This window comes from Euleptes europaea, chromosome 8, assembly GCF_029931775.1.
Source record: "Euleptes europaea isolate rEulEur1 chromosome 8, rEulEur1.hap1, whole genome shotgun sequence".
Taxonomy (NCBI): Eukaryota; Metazoa; Chordata; class Lepidosauria; order Squamata; family Sphaerodactylidae; genus Euleptes; species Euleptes europaea.
This window is the reverse complement of record NC_079319.1, coordinates 66,815,352-66,827,356: the sequence shown is the minus strand read 5'-3', so window position 1 is coordinate 66,827,356 and position 12,005 is coordinate 66,815,352. Positions and strand designations below refer to the sequence as shown.

Sequence of the window (12,005 nt, the reverse complement as noted above, 5' to 3'; positions counted from 1 at the left end):
CACTGTAAACCATTCTGAACAATGTGGCCAATGGGAATCATTCACCATGTGGGCACCTGTCCTCAAAGTTAAGTTAGTGATGTGATGATCTTTTGTTTGAAGTTAGTAATACTTGACGTAAGCTGCAACTTTCAAAAGCAAAATGAATTCCACAAAATAGGCACAGCACAGATAAGAGTGACTTGGACGCCCAGTGAACTTCAGTGGAAGAGTGGCGGTTCAAAGCTGGCTCACCCAGATTCTTAGCTGACACTCTAACCACTATGTCATGCCGGCTCTCCTTTTTATCGTGGAAAATATACTTACTGTGTTCTCACATGTAAAACGGAACCTTTTGTCAACTCTTAGGATAACAAACTTCACTGCAGGAAGCAGAAACAGTGACTTTCAACCATTCAATAAATACTTACTACATTGATAGTTTCTGCTGCGGGAACTTGCAGCAGATTTGGTTGATGGTAACTCGTTGAAAGAGCCTGTGACTCAAGAGTGCTTGAATCCTGAAGCTGTTGAACTGCTGGAAATTGATTTGCCTGACTGTAGCCATCATTAACTGTAAAACCTGCCATAAGAAATATCAGAAGCCTTTACGTAATAATACACAACCCAAACTTGTTCATTTTACTGCAACTCACGTTGTTGCAAACAATATGACTTAATTGTATGTCACTGTGGCATCATGATTCCTGGAAAGAGGTATACAAAAGCTTTTCACATACCCCTCATATAGTGCTGGCAACAGCCTGCTCTGATGGGTGCTAAAATTCTCTATCTTTCCTACCACAATTGTGAAAGCACCTGCATTGACCCTGCCATGCAAGGCCAGATATATGTGGTCTTGCTAGCAAAAGCATATATTAATGGCACTACAATGGCATAGACTCAGTAGAACTTAATACTATGTGCTGTCACACCAATACAGGAGCCTAAAGGACCAGTCCACATCTTATAAACAATATACTCAAACTATATAGGATGGTAAGAATAATACCCTCTTCTTCTGGAAGACAACAGCAAAGGTACAAGCATTCTGAATACCTACTAGATGTCCTCAGTGAGAGGCCACTTACCCTTAGTTTACCTTGATTTGAACAATATTCTCCGCAGAACACAATTTGAAGTTTCCTTAAGAAGCCTCAATTAGTTCAGAGCCACTGAAATTTTGAACATGTGGTATGCATGCATGTGTCTAAGAGGTTGACCCATCTCCCTGTATCTACATTGATGTCACACTCTGCAACTCGTATCACAAAAATGTAAATTTAGTAGGAAATATGGAAGATAACAGGAGTTATGGCACAATTCCCCTCCAACATACAATTGCTCAAAAATTGTCCCCAATAATGTCCATTGTCTCCACAACTTCACTGCAGATCTCTACTGTTGAGATTATCAAATAGAAATTACTTTAAAAGTAAAGACCTACTTTTGGGGGGCGGAGCTGCCTTTAGGCAGCTTCCAACCCCCTTTTACCCCGGGAATGTCCCCCAAGATGGTGGTGGTCCTGCAGGCCTGAGGTGGTGCAGGCCTGCTTTCCCCTATGGGGAAAAAAGCCTTTTTTATTTTGGAAAAAAGGCTCCCTCCCTCCCGTGTGGCCAGGAAGCCTCTGAGGAGGCTTCTCAGCTGCGCTGTCCTGGCTACTGCGGACGCCCCCCTCCCCTCCAGGAATGAGCTGTCAGTAACTGTGGGTTCATGATCCTTCAAGTAAATAATTCTTTGGCCAACTCATAAGCTTTTAAATGTTGAACAAACATAATTCATTAATATTTAACATTAAATATTCCATATGAAGTAAGCAAGTAACCAAGAGTGCCAGCCTAATCAGTGTTACACCCTTCTAAGCCTACGGACATCAGTGAATTTAGAAGGGGGCAACTGTGCTTAGGATAGCACGGCAAAACACCTAAAAAGGAATATGTAATCACAAAGGCTAACATAAACATAGTCTGAAGCTTTCACATTCCTGTCTATTTCATAAAAATAGGAACTGAGGAGAATGCAACACATATGCAGACACAGGGAGAGGGTCCACCAATTTCAACACATGTATCCATAAATACCTACCTGAAATTCAAAATTTCTGAATGGCTCCAAGATCTTCAAGAGCACTTCAAAGTGTGGGAAATCTGCAGAGAGCATTCCAAGTAGAATAGAAATCTTGTACCACACAGATTTTAACTGTACTTTGTCTAGCATTACCGAATAAATTATATTTCTATAAGAGGAATATCCTATGGTACAATTTTTTTTCTAGAAGAATGTAATTAAAACTAGGTTCACTATTAAAAAGGAATTGCAACAATGATGCAGAAAACTGTTTTCTTTTTCTAATACAGTCCTAAATATTGATAGACAACAACTCCTGAACTTGAATTTTCACAAAGTAGGATGGAAAAGTATAATAGTTTTTGAAAATCTAATAATGTTGTTTCAAATGTGCTGATTTTCTCCCTGCAACCACTCTCTCTGTTGGTACAAATGGCTGAAACTACAATTCCAAAAACTTGGTGACAAAATACACTGACCTGTCACTTCGTAAATTACTATTTATATTTTTACTAACCTTGTGATAAACCTTGCTGATCAAATGATTGCTGTGCTATAGTTTGCTGCTCAAACTGATTTATATTCTCTTGCAACGCATGCTGGGAGGTCACAAACCTATCTGAAATTAGAAATATAAATTGAAGGGAAAAAAACTAAGCAGTTGATGAAAATTTGAATTACCGTATTTTTCGCTCCATAGGACGCACTGCTCCATAAGACGCACCTAGTTTTTAGAGGAGGAAAACAAGAAAAAATCTTGTTTTCCTCCTCTAAAAACTTGTCTTATGGAGCGAATGCCGGCTGGGCACGTCCGCGTCGGGACCATAAGACACCCCCCCCCCCAGCTGGCCATCGGGGCGGGGAAAGCCGGCTCGCGCTGAAACGTAGCAAGCCGGCTCTGTGTGCCCCGCCCACCTCCCAGCTGGGAGGCGGGTGGGGCGCACAGAGCTGGCTGGGCGCGCTGGAACGATGCGAGCCGGCTTTCCCCGCCCCGACGGCCAGCTGGGAGGCGGGCGGGGCGCACAGAGCCGGCAGGGCGCGCTGGAACGGGGCGCACAGAGCCGGCTCGCGTCATTCCAGCACGCCCAGCCGGCTCAGTGCGCACATTTGCTCCATGAGACGCACAGACATTTCCCCTCACTTTTGAGGAGGAAAAAAGTGCGACTTATGGAGTGAAAAATACGGTAATTTAAAAACTTTGAAGGGAGGGATTGATTTTAAAAATAATAGATTAAAACTGCTAATTTAAAAGGTTATATAGATTTTTAGATTGCATGAAGATTTTAAAAACATGATTTTCATGCTGGAGTGTAAAAATACATCCCTTTCAAATACTGAGCACTGAAAAAGTCACTTGAGAAATCATTTACATTTCCGATTCAGGGTCCGTATAGATAGTCACCAGGGAAACCTCTTAATCTGAAATGAATATGAGAAGCATTCTTGTGCCTCTCCCATTCCTCACCACGAGAGCATGTAACACCTGGTTTAAGATGTAAAACATCAACACAGCATCTCCCTGACATCACAGTCAGAACTGCAAATTTGAGCCCTCTTTAGGCACAGAAGTGAAGGTAGCCCAGTATCAGTATTATTAGCAGGCAGTGTGATGCCTCTGGATTGACCAGGCCTGATATAAAATACCACTGGGCCTTTGTCTGGTCATCCCAGCAGCACATAACTTTCTGCTTGCAGCTCTAGCTCCAGCAACTAATCTCAGAGACCATGACTAGGGGATCCATTAATCCAAATCCAGATTCAAATACAACCACCCACAGCCCTGGCCCTGGGGTAGGAGTATTTATAAGAGGCTCTGATCCTGGGCCAGGAAGGAGAGAGGAAGGGTTGGCCTTAGCCAAGAGACCACACTTCTGGAGACTTGGGTGCAGCAACTCTTTCTCCAACTCCTCCGTCCCAGTCCTGAGACCTATAGAGCCCTAAATAGACAGGATGCAACAGCAGAGAAAAGGGGAGCGACCCTGACGAAGAAGGACCCCTCATGATAGATAGATTTATGATCGGCCTTGGATGCCCACTGAGTAGAAAGGCAACATAAAATAAATAAACAATGCTAACAACAACCAATACATGTATATATAGTGGATGAATACACAAAAAATAACAAAATATACAACGAAGCAGTGCCCAGGTTAACTTCCCTCCCTCACTGGATTAGTTTTAGATAGCGGGAACACTCTATGAACTTCAACAGAAAATACTCCTAGGCAAAAGAACGGAGCTACAATTTGATGCTATAGTGGAGAATTTTAGATTTGTCCTTATTTTATAAGCAATAATATTTAAACATCTAGCTTTTAATTATACTCAATGCATTTTAAATTTAAATACTAAATTTAGGGATAGAGTTGAATTATATCTTTTCCTTTTACCTGGCCTCTTTATTATATATTTTATATGTTCTAAATATTTACCTTCCTCTTGCCCTAACGGCTGATCTGTGAGTTGTGGCCTCAGCCCGGCTTCTTCTGTGTCCACCACCTGTTGCTGGTCTAAGTCCAAGATTGTTTCTTGATCTGTTGTGACAGCTTCAGTTTGCTGCAGCTCTTCGCTTTCAATCTCCACTTGCATCTGAGTCGATACATGAATGCTCTGCTGATCGACTGTTGTATCATCAATGGAAGCAGCTTCCTGATGCTGCTGCAGCTGCTGTGCAAGCTCATACCTGAAAGATGAAGAAGAAATGTCATCTCATGCCTCCCAGTGCAAGAGATGCCAGGAGCTTCTTTTAGGGGGTGCACATCTTCAGGATAACATTTCAAACAGCATAAGGTTACTGTATGATAGGACCTATTTCCCAGCTCACCTCAGTTACACCAAATTTCTGTCAAGGTTTACTTGTAGAAGAGAACTACTTATACAACATTACAGAACTTTATATATCCCACCTTTCTTTTCTCAACACACAACATGGCTATATAACAGGGACGCTCAACGAGAAAATACATCGTACATTGCCTTTTCAAATGTTTATATAGGAGGATGTTCATCATTATACGAGGCGTTTTTATCTATGTCAAACCAGATGCAAGTATAAATCTTGGGTAAGATAGTTGTTTTTCCACATCTTTTCTTTACCCATGCTCCAATCGTATGGCCCAAATAGACACCACTGCCATACGTATAACCCATTTAAACACATGTCCTATATATCATCCATTCACACACACAACCTGACAGATGATCAATGCTGGACAGTGCTTCCTTTTCTCTGTGCTCCATCCAACCAACACTCCACCACTTTGTCTATCCCAAAGCCCTCTGTGCTATATCTCCATAATTTAGTTATTTTTAAACCACCGAACACTACAGTTTTGCAGTATGAAGATCAATAACAGTAGTCATGTTTCCGTGAAAAAGCATCTTGCTTTCCATTATTATTCCTTCCCTGCAAAAGCACAGCATACACTATTTAGTTCAAATGAGGAACCCAGTAAGTTTGGCTATCATTCTGAGTGCTCTTAATACAGACCAGAGTCTTCTTTGGTGTGCAGGGGTTCCATGGCAGAACCTCTGGATGCCTCCTAATGAGAGGCAGCGTCGCATCATGGCTAGCAGACTGAGTTAAAAATCATAATATCGCCACTCTGAATCTCATCTCTGCCATGAACTCTACAGTGCCTTAAGCAAGGTACTCTCAGACTGCTCAATATGAGGATAAATAATATTGACCTATTTTTCCTTCTATTGTATTGTAAACATTACAAAACCAAGTTGTATGTAAAGTGCTCTGTACACTAAAGAGCCCAATATAAGGGCTAATAATAAACAGTGATGTGGAAAGGCCTTAGCAATGAAAACATCCATGAGCATTCTCCACAATTAGTATGCCAATGGCTGAGTGAGGGTAAGTCTGTGTCCCATTTCAATCATGGGAACACAGGATTTTTATGGTCAGCAACTCAGGAAGATTCAAAGATTCATGTTTTCCTCAGAACCTCTTTTTCTGAATTCCTGTGCTTTTAAGAACTGATAATCTTATCTTCTTGCTCTTAAATTTGATTCTTCATTTGAATCTCTATCAAATCAATAAATGTTGTAATAACTCACTGAAAGACAGTCTTTAATTTATTCCTTCGTTTATTCATCCTTCAGAATTCCAAAAGTAACAAACTCCCAAATCAAAAACTGATATCAGTACAGCTTCCCAAGTGCTAAAAGCTGAAAAGAATTGCTAAAAGTTCAAATGTACATACCTGTGTGTTTTCATGTGTTTTTTGCAGTTTAATGATGTTTTGAATGTTTTTTGGCAATACGGGCACATATATGGCCGAAGATCATTATGGATTCCCATATGCCTTCGCAAACTACCACCAGTAGTAAAAGCCCCATTGCATATAAGACACTTGAAAGCTTTTAATCCAGTGTGTGTCCGGATATGTGCTTTTAGCACTCCAGCAGACACAAAACCTCTTCCACACTGAGAACATTTGAATGGTTTCTCACCCGTATGAGACCTTAAAAACAAGTAAGATAAGAATCAAAGCATGATGCAAAGAGAAGAAAAAAGCAAGCAAGCAAGCTAGGCCTGAGTTCTAGGTCAGAGGTAAGTTTGTTACAAAATTTTACTGAGAAAATTAAATGGAGAAAATTTTACTGAGAAAATTAAATGGAAAAATTAGGTCCAAGTTGGATCAGACCCATGGTCCGTTTACAGTGCAATCATAAGTAGATTTAAACCCTGAAATCTGCAGCTTTCCTGTAGGATTTATATCCAGGGATGACCATATTCCAATGATTTCCCCCATTATACCAGGTTTCAAATATAGCCACTATGTCTATGTTTCTAGCACTGGCATATAAACACTGATACACTCCATCTCTTTGTTACTGAATACAGGTTGAGTATCCCTTATCAGGATATCCGATATCTGGACTGACCCGAAAACTGGACCTTTTGAGCCGGCATGCAGGCATTACTCAGAGGCCCTCAGCGGTGCCATTGATGGTTCAATGTACACAAAATTATTAAAAATATTGTTTAAAATTACATTCAGGATATGTATATAAAGTATATATGAAGCATCAATGAATTTCGTGTTTAGACTTGGGTCCCGTCCCCAAAATATCTCATTATGTATATGCAAAAATTCCAAAATATTCCAAAATACAGAAAGATCTGAAATACGGTCCACTTCTGGTCCCAAGCAGTTTGGATGAGAGATACTCAACCTGTTCTTACCCACAATTTCTACTCTATGCACACTACAATGATCTAAAAAAAGTTCATCACCACCACCAAGGGATGTGTTTTCCTGAACTGGAGGCCCCTCCACTTCTACTGGCTTGTCCTCAGTTTAAAAGCTCCTCCACAACCTTGTAAATGTTAAGCACATGCAATCTGGTTCCATTTTTGTTCAACTCAGCTTATCTAGCAACAGATACCATTCCTTTTTTTAAAAAAAAATAACCCTATAGGTCTTAGACTTGAATATCTTACCTAGTAGACTAACAGCTCATTCCTGAGCCTTTCGGTGGCCAGGGATGACGTGGCCAAGACGCTGCTGTGGCACCCCCAAAGAGGTTCCCTGGCCTCTGACTTTAAAAAGCCTTTTTAAATTAAAAAAGGCAAAAATGGGGCATTTTTTCCTATTGAGAACAGCGAGGCTGTACCAGGAAAAACCTTTCTCAGTGTTGTTAGCACTAACATGAACCTCAAGCCTAGTTAAAAGTTTATTATACATTCATATATTTTTTTTAATGTGCAGAAAACATAAGAACATAAGAAAGGCCCTGCTGGATCAGACCAAGGCTCATCAAGTCCAGCAGTCTGTTCACACAGTGGCCAACCAGGTGCCTCTAGGAAGCCACAAACAAGACGACTGAAGCAGCACCATCCTGCCTGTGTTCCACCGCACCCAAAATAATAGGCATGCTCCTCTGATACTAGAGAGAATAGGTATGCAGCATGACTAGTATCCATTCTAACTAACAGCCATGAATACCCCTCTCCTTCATGAATATGTCCACTCCCCTCTTACATAAATCAATTCAGTGAAAAGGAGCAATTTTTGTTTACACCTTAACTCTAAATGACTGACATAATACTGTAGCATCATGTTTCTATTAATTTAGACAGAAGAACTTGAGATATGAGGGGGGAAATGGAAAATGTTTTTTCCCCATTTTTTCCCCATTTTTTTCCAGGCGTTCACAGGTGACACAGACAAAAATAAGTGTTTGCTGTTCTTTTATAGAACATTGTAATACATTTCTCTCCCTTACCTGATATGTTGTTTAAGATGGCAAGACTTTTTATATGCTCTATGACAGTAATAGCATTTGTATGGCCTGTCTGCTTCATTCACAAAATTATTACTGAAGTAATTTTGGAAGAACTGGCTATTCCTTGGGATTGGCTGGATAAGACCTACATGGGGGGGGGGCGGGATTTGTTAGTGGGTAGTATTTCACAAAGTATCAAAGATCCAACAATGATTAGAACAGTCACAAAAATTGTCATTTAATTAGTAGCAGTAAACTGTCTTTCCAAAATTATCATGCACTTCCTTAACAAAGGCAAAACAAGCAAAAAATAGACATTACATTTTCAAAATTACATTTAATCCTCACAGCTTCCTTTAGTCATATGAATAAGATGATATTTTTAGCATTAAACATATATTCCTGTGTATCCATGCCAGGTAATCTGAATTTTTAAAAGACCAAAGAAACTGAAACAAGAATATGTCTCTGTTCTTTTAAATACTGGTTGATCAATACATTAACATCAATTAGGTCACACATTTCTTTCTGTAATTTTCCTGAATGAAATTGTATATGCTCATCCTTCAAATTTACTGAATTTACCTAGGATGCAATGCCATGAATCCTTTCTTAGGAGTGAGCCCCACTAAATAACACTGGACTTACTGCTGAGTACATCTGCTTAGGATTGCTTTCCTAGAATCTACAGACCTGGTACAGGAAGTATTTGGAAGTATGATTAATTCAGGTAGAGTTTATATCAACTACACACAGGCCCACATAATGATGTTAGTTTCAATGCCATAGGCCATGATACTGTTTTAGGAGTCGTGACTTCCCATCCTAAATTCTCCTCTACGGGCTTAGAGGCCTGGGCAGCAAAAAGGCTACAAATATAATGCTTTTTGTAACAGTGACTAGCAAAATACAACTGAAAAAAACATTTTCCTTAGGAAATTTTTGGCCTGATTAATGGCAGGCATCTTACTTTCACTTTTATTCCAGATCTACACACTGGGAATACTTATGAGCAAAATTATGCCATTCACACTTTACCTAAGTCTGTGATGAGTATTGGTTCCTGCAAAGGAATATCTGGTACGGGAACACTGGTCTTTCCTATTCGAACTTTAGCAGGTTTACGTTGATGCCGCATCTTTCTCAGTTCAGTGTGTTTAAAGTGAGAGGCAATATGGGTCTTTCTGTGACCTGACGTTCGAAACTTTTTATCACAGTGGGGGCAAGCAAATGGTCTAATTCCTAAGGACAGATTAAAATATTTCTTCAGTTATCCACATCACAAAACTATGACCAAAAGAAAAGTGATGAAAACAATCCTTGCACTCATTTAGAAACTTTAGAAAGTGTCTTGTACGTGCAGCTCTCCTTCTCTGGACTGGGATGCGCATCCAAGTGGGCCCAGTGATTTGCAATCTGTAGGTCCAATGTTGCTGGGTAAAGAGATTGGATTATTGTTCCAAAATGCAGTAGGGTTGCCAACCTCCAGGTACTAGCTAGAAATCTACTGCTATTACAACAAACCTCCAGCTGATACAGGTCAGTTCACCTGGAGAAAATGGCTGCTTTGGCAATTGGACTCTATGGCACTGAAATCCCTCCTCTTCAAACCCCGCCCTCCTCAGGATACACCACAAAAACCTCCCACCAGTAGCGAAGAAGGACCTGGCAACCCTAAAAATGCAGTGAACTCTAAACACATGCTAGTGATACAGACCAAAGTAAGCATAATCCCGTTGTCCCATCCTACCATGCTGGCAAAACATAGAACTTGTAACATACAAAGATTGGGATTTCCCCCCATCTTCCATGGAGTTAAAAATCAACAGCACTCAAACCTAGAAACTCAAAGTATTTGTAATTTTTGGATTACTAATTAAGAACTGTAGTTAATATATTGAAGGAGTTTTGCTTAAAATTCTTCAATTGATCAAATACAACAATAGCACATGATAAAAATGCTATTGCTTTAGTAACTGAGATAATATTTCATTATCCCTAAGTAGCTGTCTCAATACTAGGAAAGAACATTGCAAGCTCCTACCTGTATGCAAACGGATATGTACTTTTAAACTTCCTGAGGTAGAAAAGCATTTCATACAGTACTGGCACTTAAAAGCTTTAATGCCAGTATGTGTTTTTATGTGCGCTGTAAGGGTACTCTTCACAGCAAAGGCCCGGAAACACTGTGGACATTTGAATGGCTTTTCATGAGTGTGAATGCGAATGTGTCGTACTAGATCGCTAGGTTTTTTAAATTCTTTAGAGCAGTATGGACAAATATGCCATCTTATTCCATTCTCCTCACGTATGGAGCCTGAAATAGAGTTAAAGAACAAATATTAGATGTAAGCTTAAAATACAACCGGGACAGCAGCCTCAAATGGGAAGTCAGAGTCCGATGACTTCCTTCGAACAGTCCAGAAGAATAGGCTTCCTCCATTAGAGCAAGATTTTTTGCCATTGACGCAAGATTTCTTACATAGAGGAGTCACTGAGTCAGCATTTCATTTCGGTAAGTGAAATACCATGAAGAAATTCTGCATTTAGCCTTGGATACCTCCAACACAGATTTAAACACCATCACAACAGGTTTTTTTTTATTATTATTGTTCCTTGGTGATTGTCATAACCTGCAAACTGCTTCAAAGTTTGTTTAGACAAGTGGTATAGAAGTATTTTATATCAATAAAATTGGAAGGAAAATATAAGAAGCCCACTTCAATCAAAATATTAGCAGCATACCAGGAATAAAGAGATAAAAAATGAATGGAAATGGATTATAATGAGATTTTACTCAAATGGTTAATACAGATGACAGGTCATGCGGGGAGAAGAAAATTGATTTTTATATGCCGACTTTCTACCACTTAAGGAAGAATCAAACCGGCTTACAATCACCTTCCCTTCCCCTCCCCACAACAGACACCCTGTGAGATAGGTGGGACTGAGAGAGCTCTAAGAGAGCTGTGACTAGCCCAAGGTCACCAAGCTGGCTTCATGTGGAAGAGTGGGGAAACAAATCCAGTTCACCAGATTAGTGACCGCCACTCATGTGGAGGAGTGGGGAATCAAACCCGGTTCTCCAGATCAGAGTCCACGGCTCTTAATCACTACACCACGCTGGCTCTCTGGGAGGGCAAAGAAGAAGCTTGCAGAGCCCCAATGCCTGAAATAACTTGTGTGAAGTTGGTTAGTAAATGGATGGGAAACCTGCCGGAAACCCTATATACACAGACTTAAGTTTATGGAACTTAAGTCTGTGTATATAGGGTTTCCGATATAAAAAGTGATATAAAAGTAATAAATAAATAATGGAATAGCTATATATGAAACAAACAATATATGAAACAGCCATTATATATACACAAACCAGTTTAGTATTACCAGGTAAAAATGGTGACTTTTTCTTTAAAACTCTCTTCTCCTTTTTATCTGATTTATCTGGGTTTTCTTGCTCTTTAACTTGTTCTGTATTGCTAGAGTCAACCTGATGACTGGAGAGATTTGGAACATCAACATTTTCATCCTGATTTGATGGTATCTTATTCTCATTACAGTCAGTATTTGATGAAACTGGAATTGAAGACAGCCCACTATTTTCCAAAGCTTGCTAAAATAACAAAAATAAATTAAACTGAGAAGAGAATTTGTAATGTTACCAACTGGCTTTCCCGAAAGAATTAGGCAACACTATAGTACACCTATTATTAAAA

The 12,005-nt window shown here is 39.8% G+C and overlaps 1 protein-coding gene across 1 annotated transcript in view; it reads right to left on the bottom strand.

Moving 5' to 3' along the window:
• The window catches only part of ZNF236 (zinc finger protein 236), a 77,263-nt gene that overhangs the window by 38,946 nt on the left and 26,312 nt on the right, over positions 1-12,005 (bottom strand). The window contains exons 10-17 of the mRNA XM_056854951.1: positions 11,677-11,902; positions 10,334-10,606; positions 9,328-9,531; positions 8,290-8,434; positions 6,261-6,521; positions 4,479-4,729; positions 2,564-2,665; positions 411-562 (exon numbers count right to left, since the gene is read on the bottom strand). Of these exons, the coding sequence (XP_056710929.1) occupies positions 411-562; positions 2,564-2,665; positions 4,479-4,729; positions 6,261-6,521; positions 8,290-8,434; positions 9,328-9,531; positions 10,334-10,606; positions 11,677-11,902 (1,614 nt within the window). The remainder of the gene's footprint in view (positions 1-410; positions 563-2,563; positions 2,666-4,478; positions 4,730-6,260; positions 6,522-8,289; positions 8,435-9,327; positions 9,532-10,333; positions 10,607-11,676; positions 11,903-12,005) is intronic.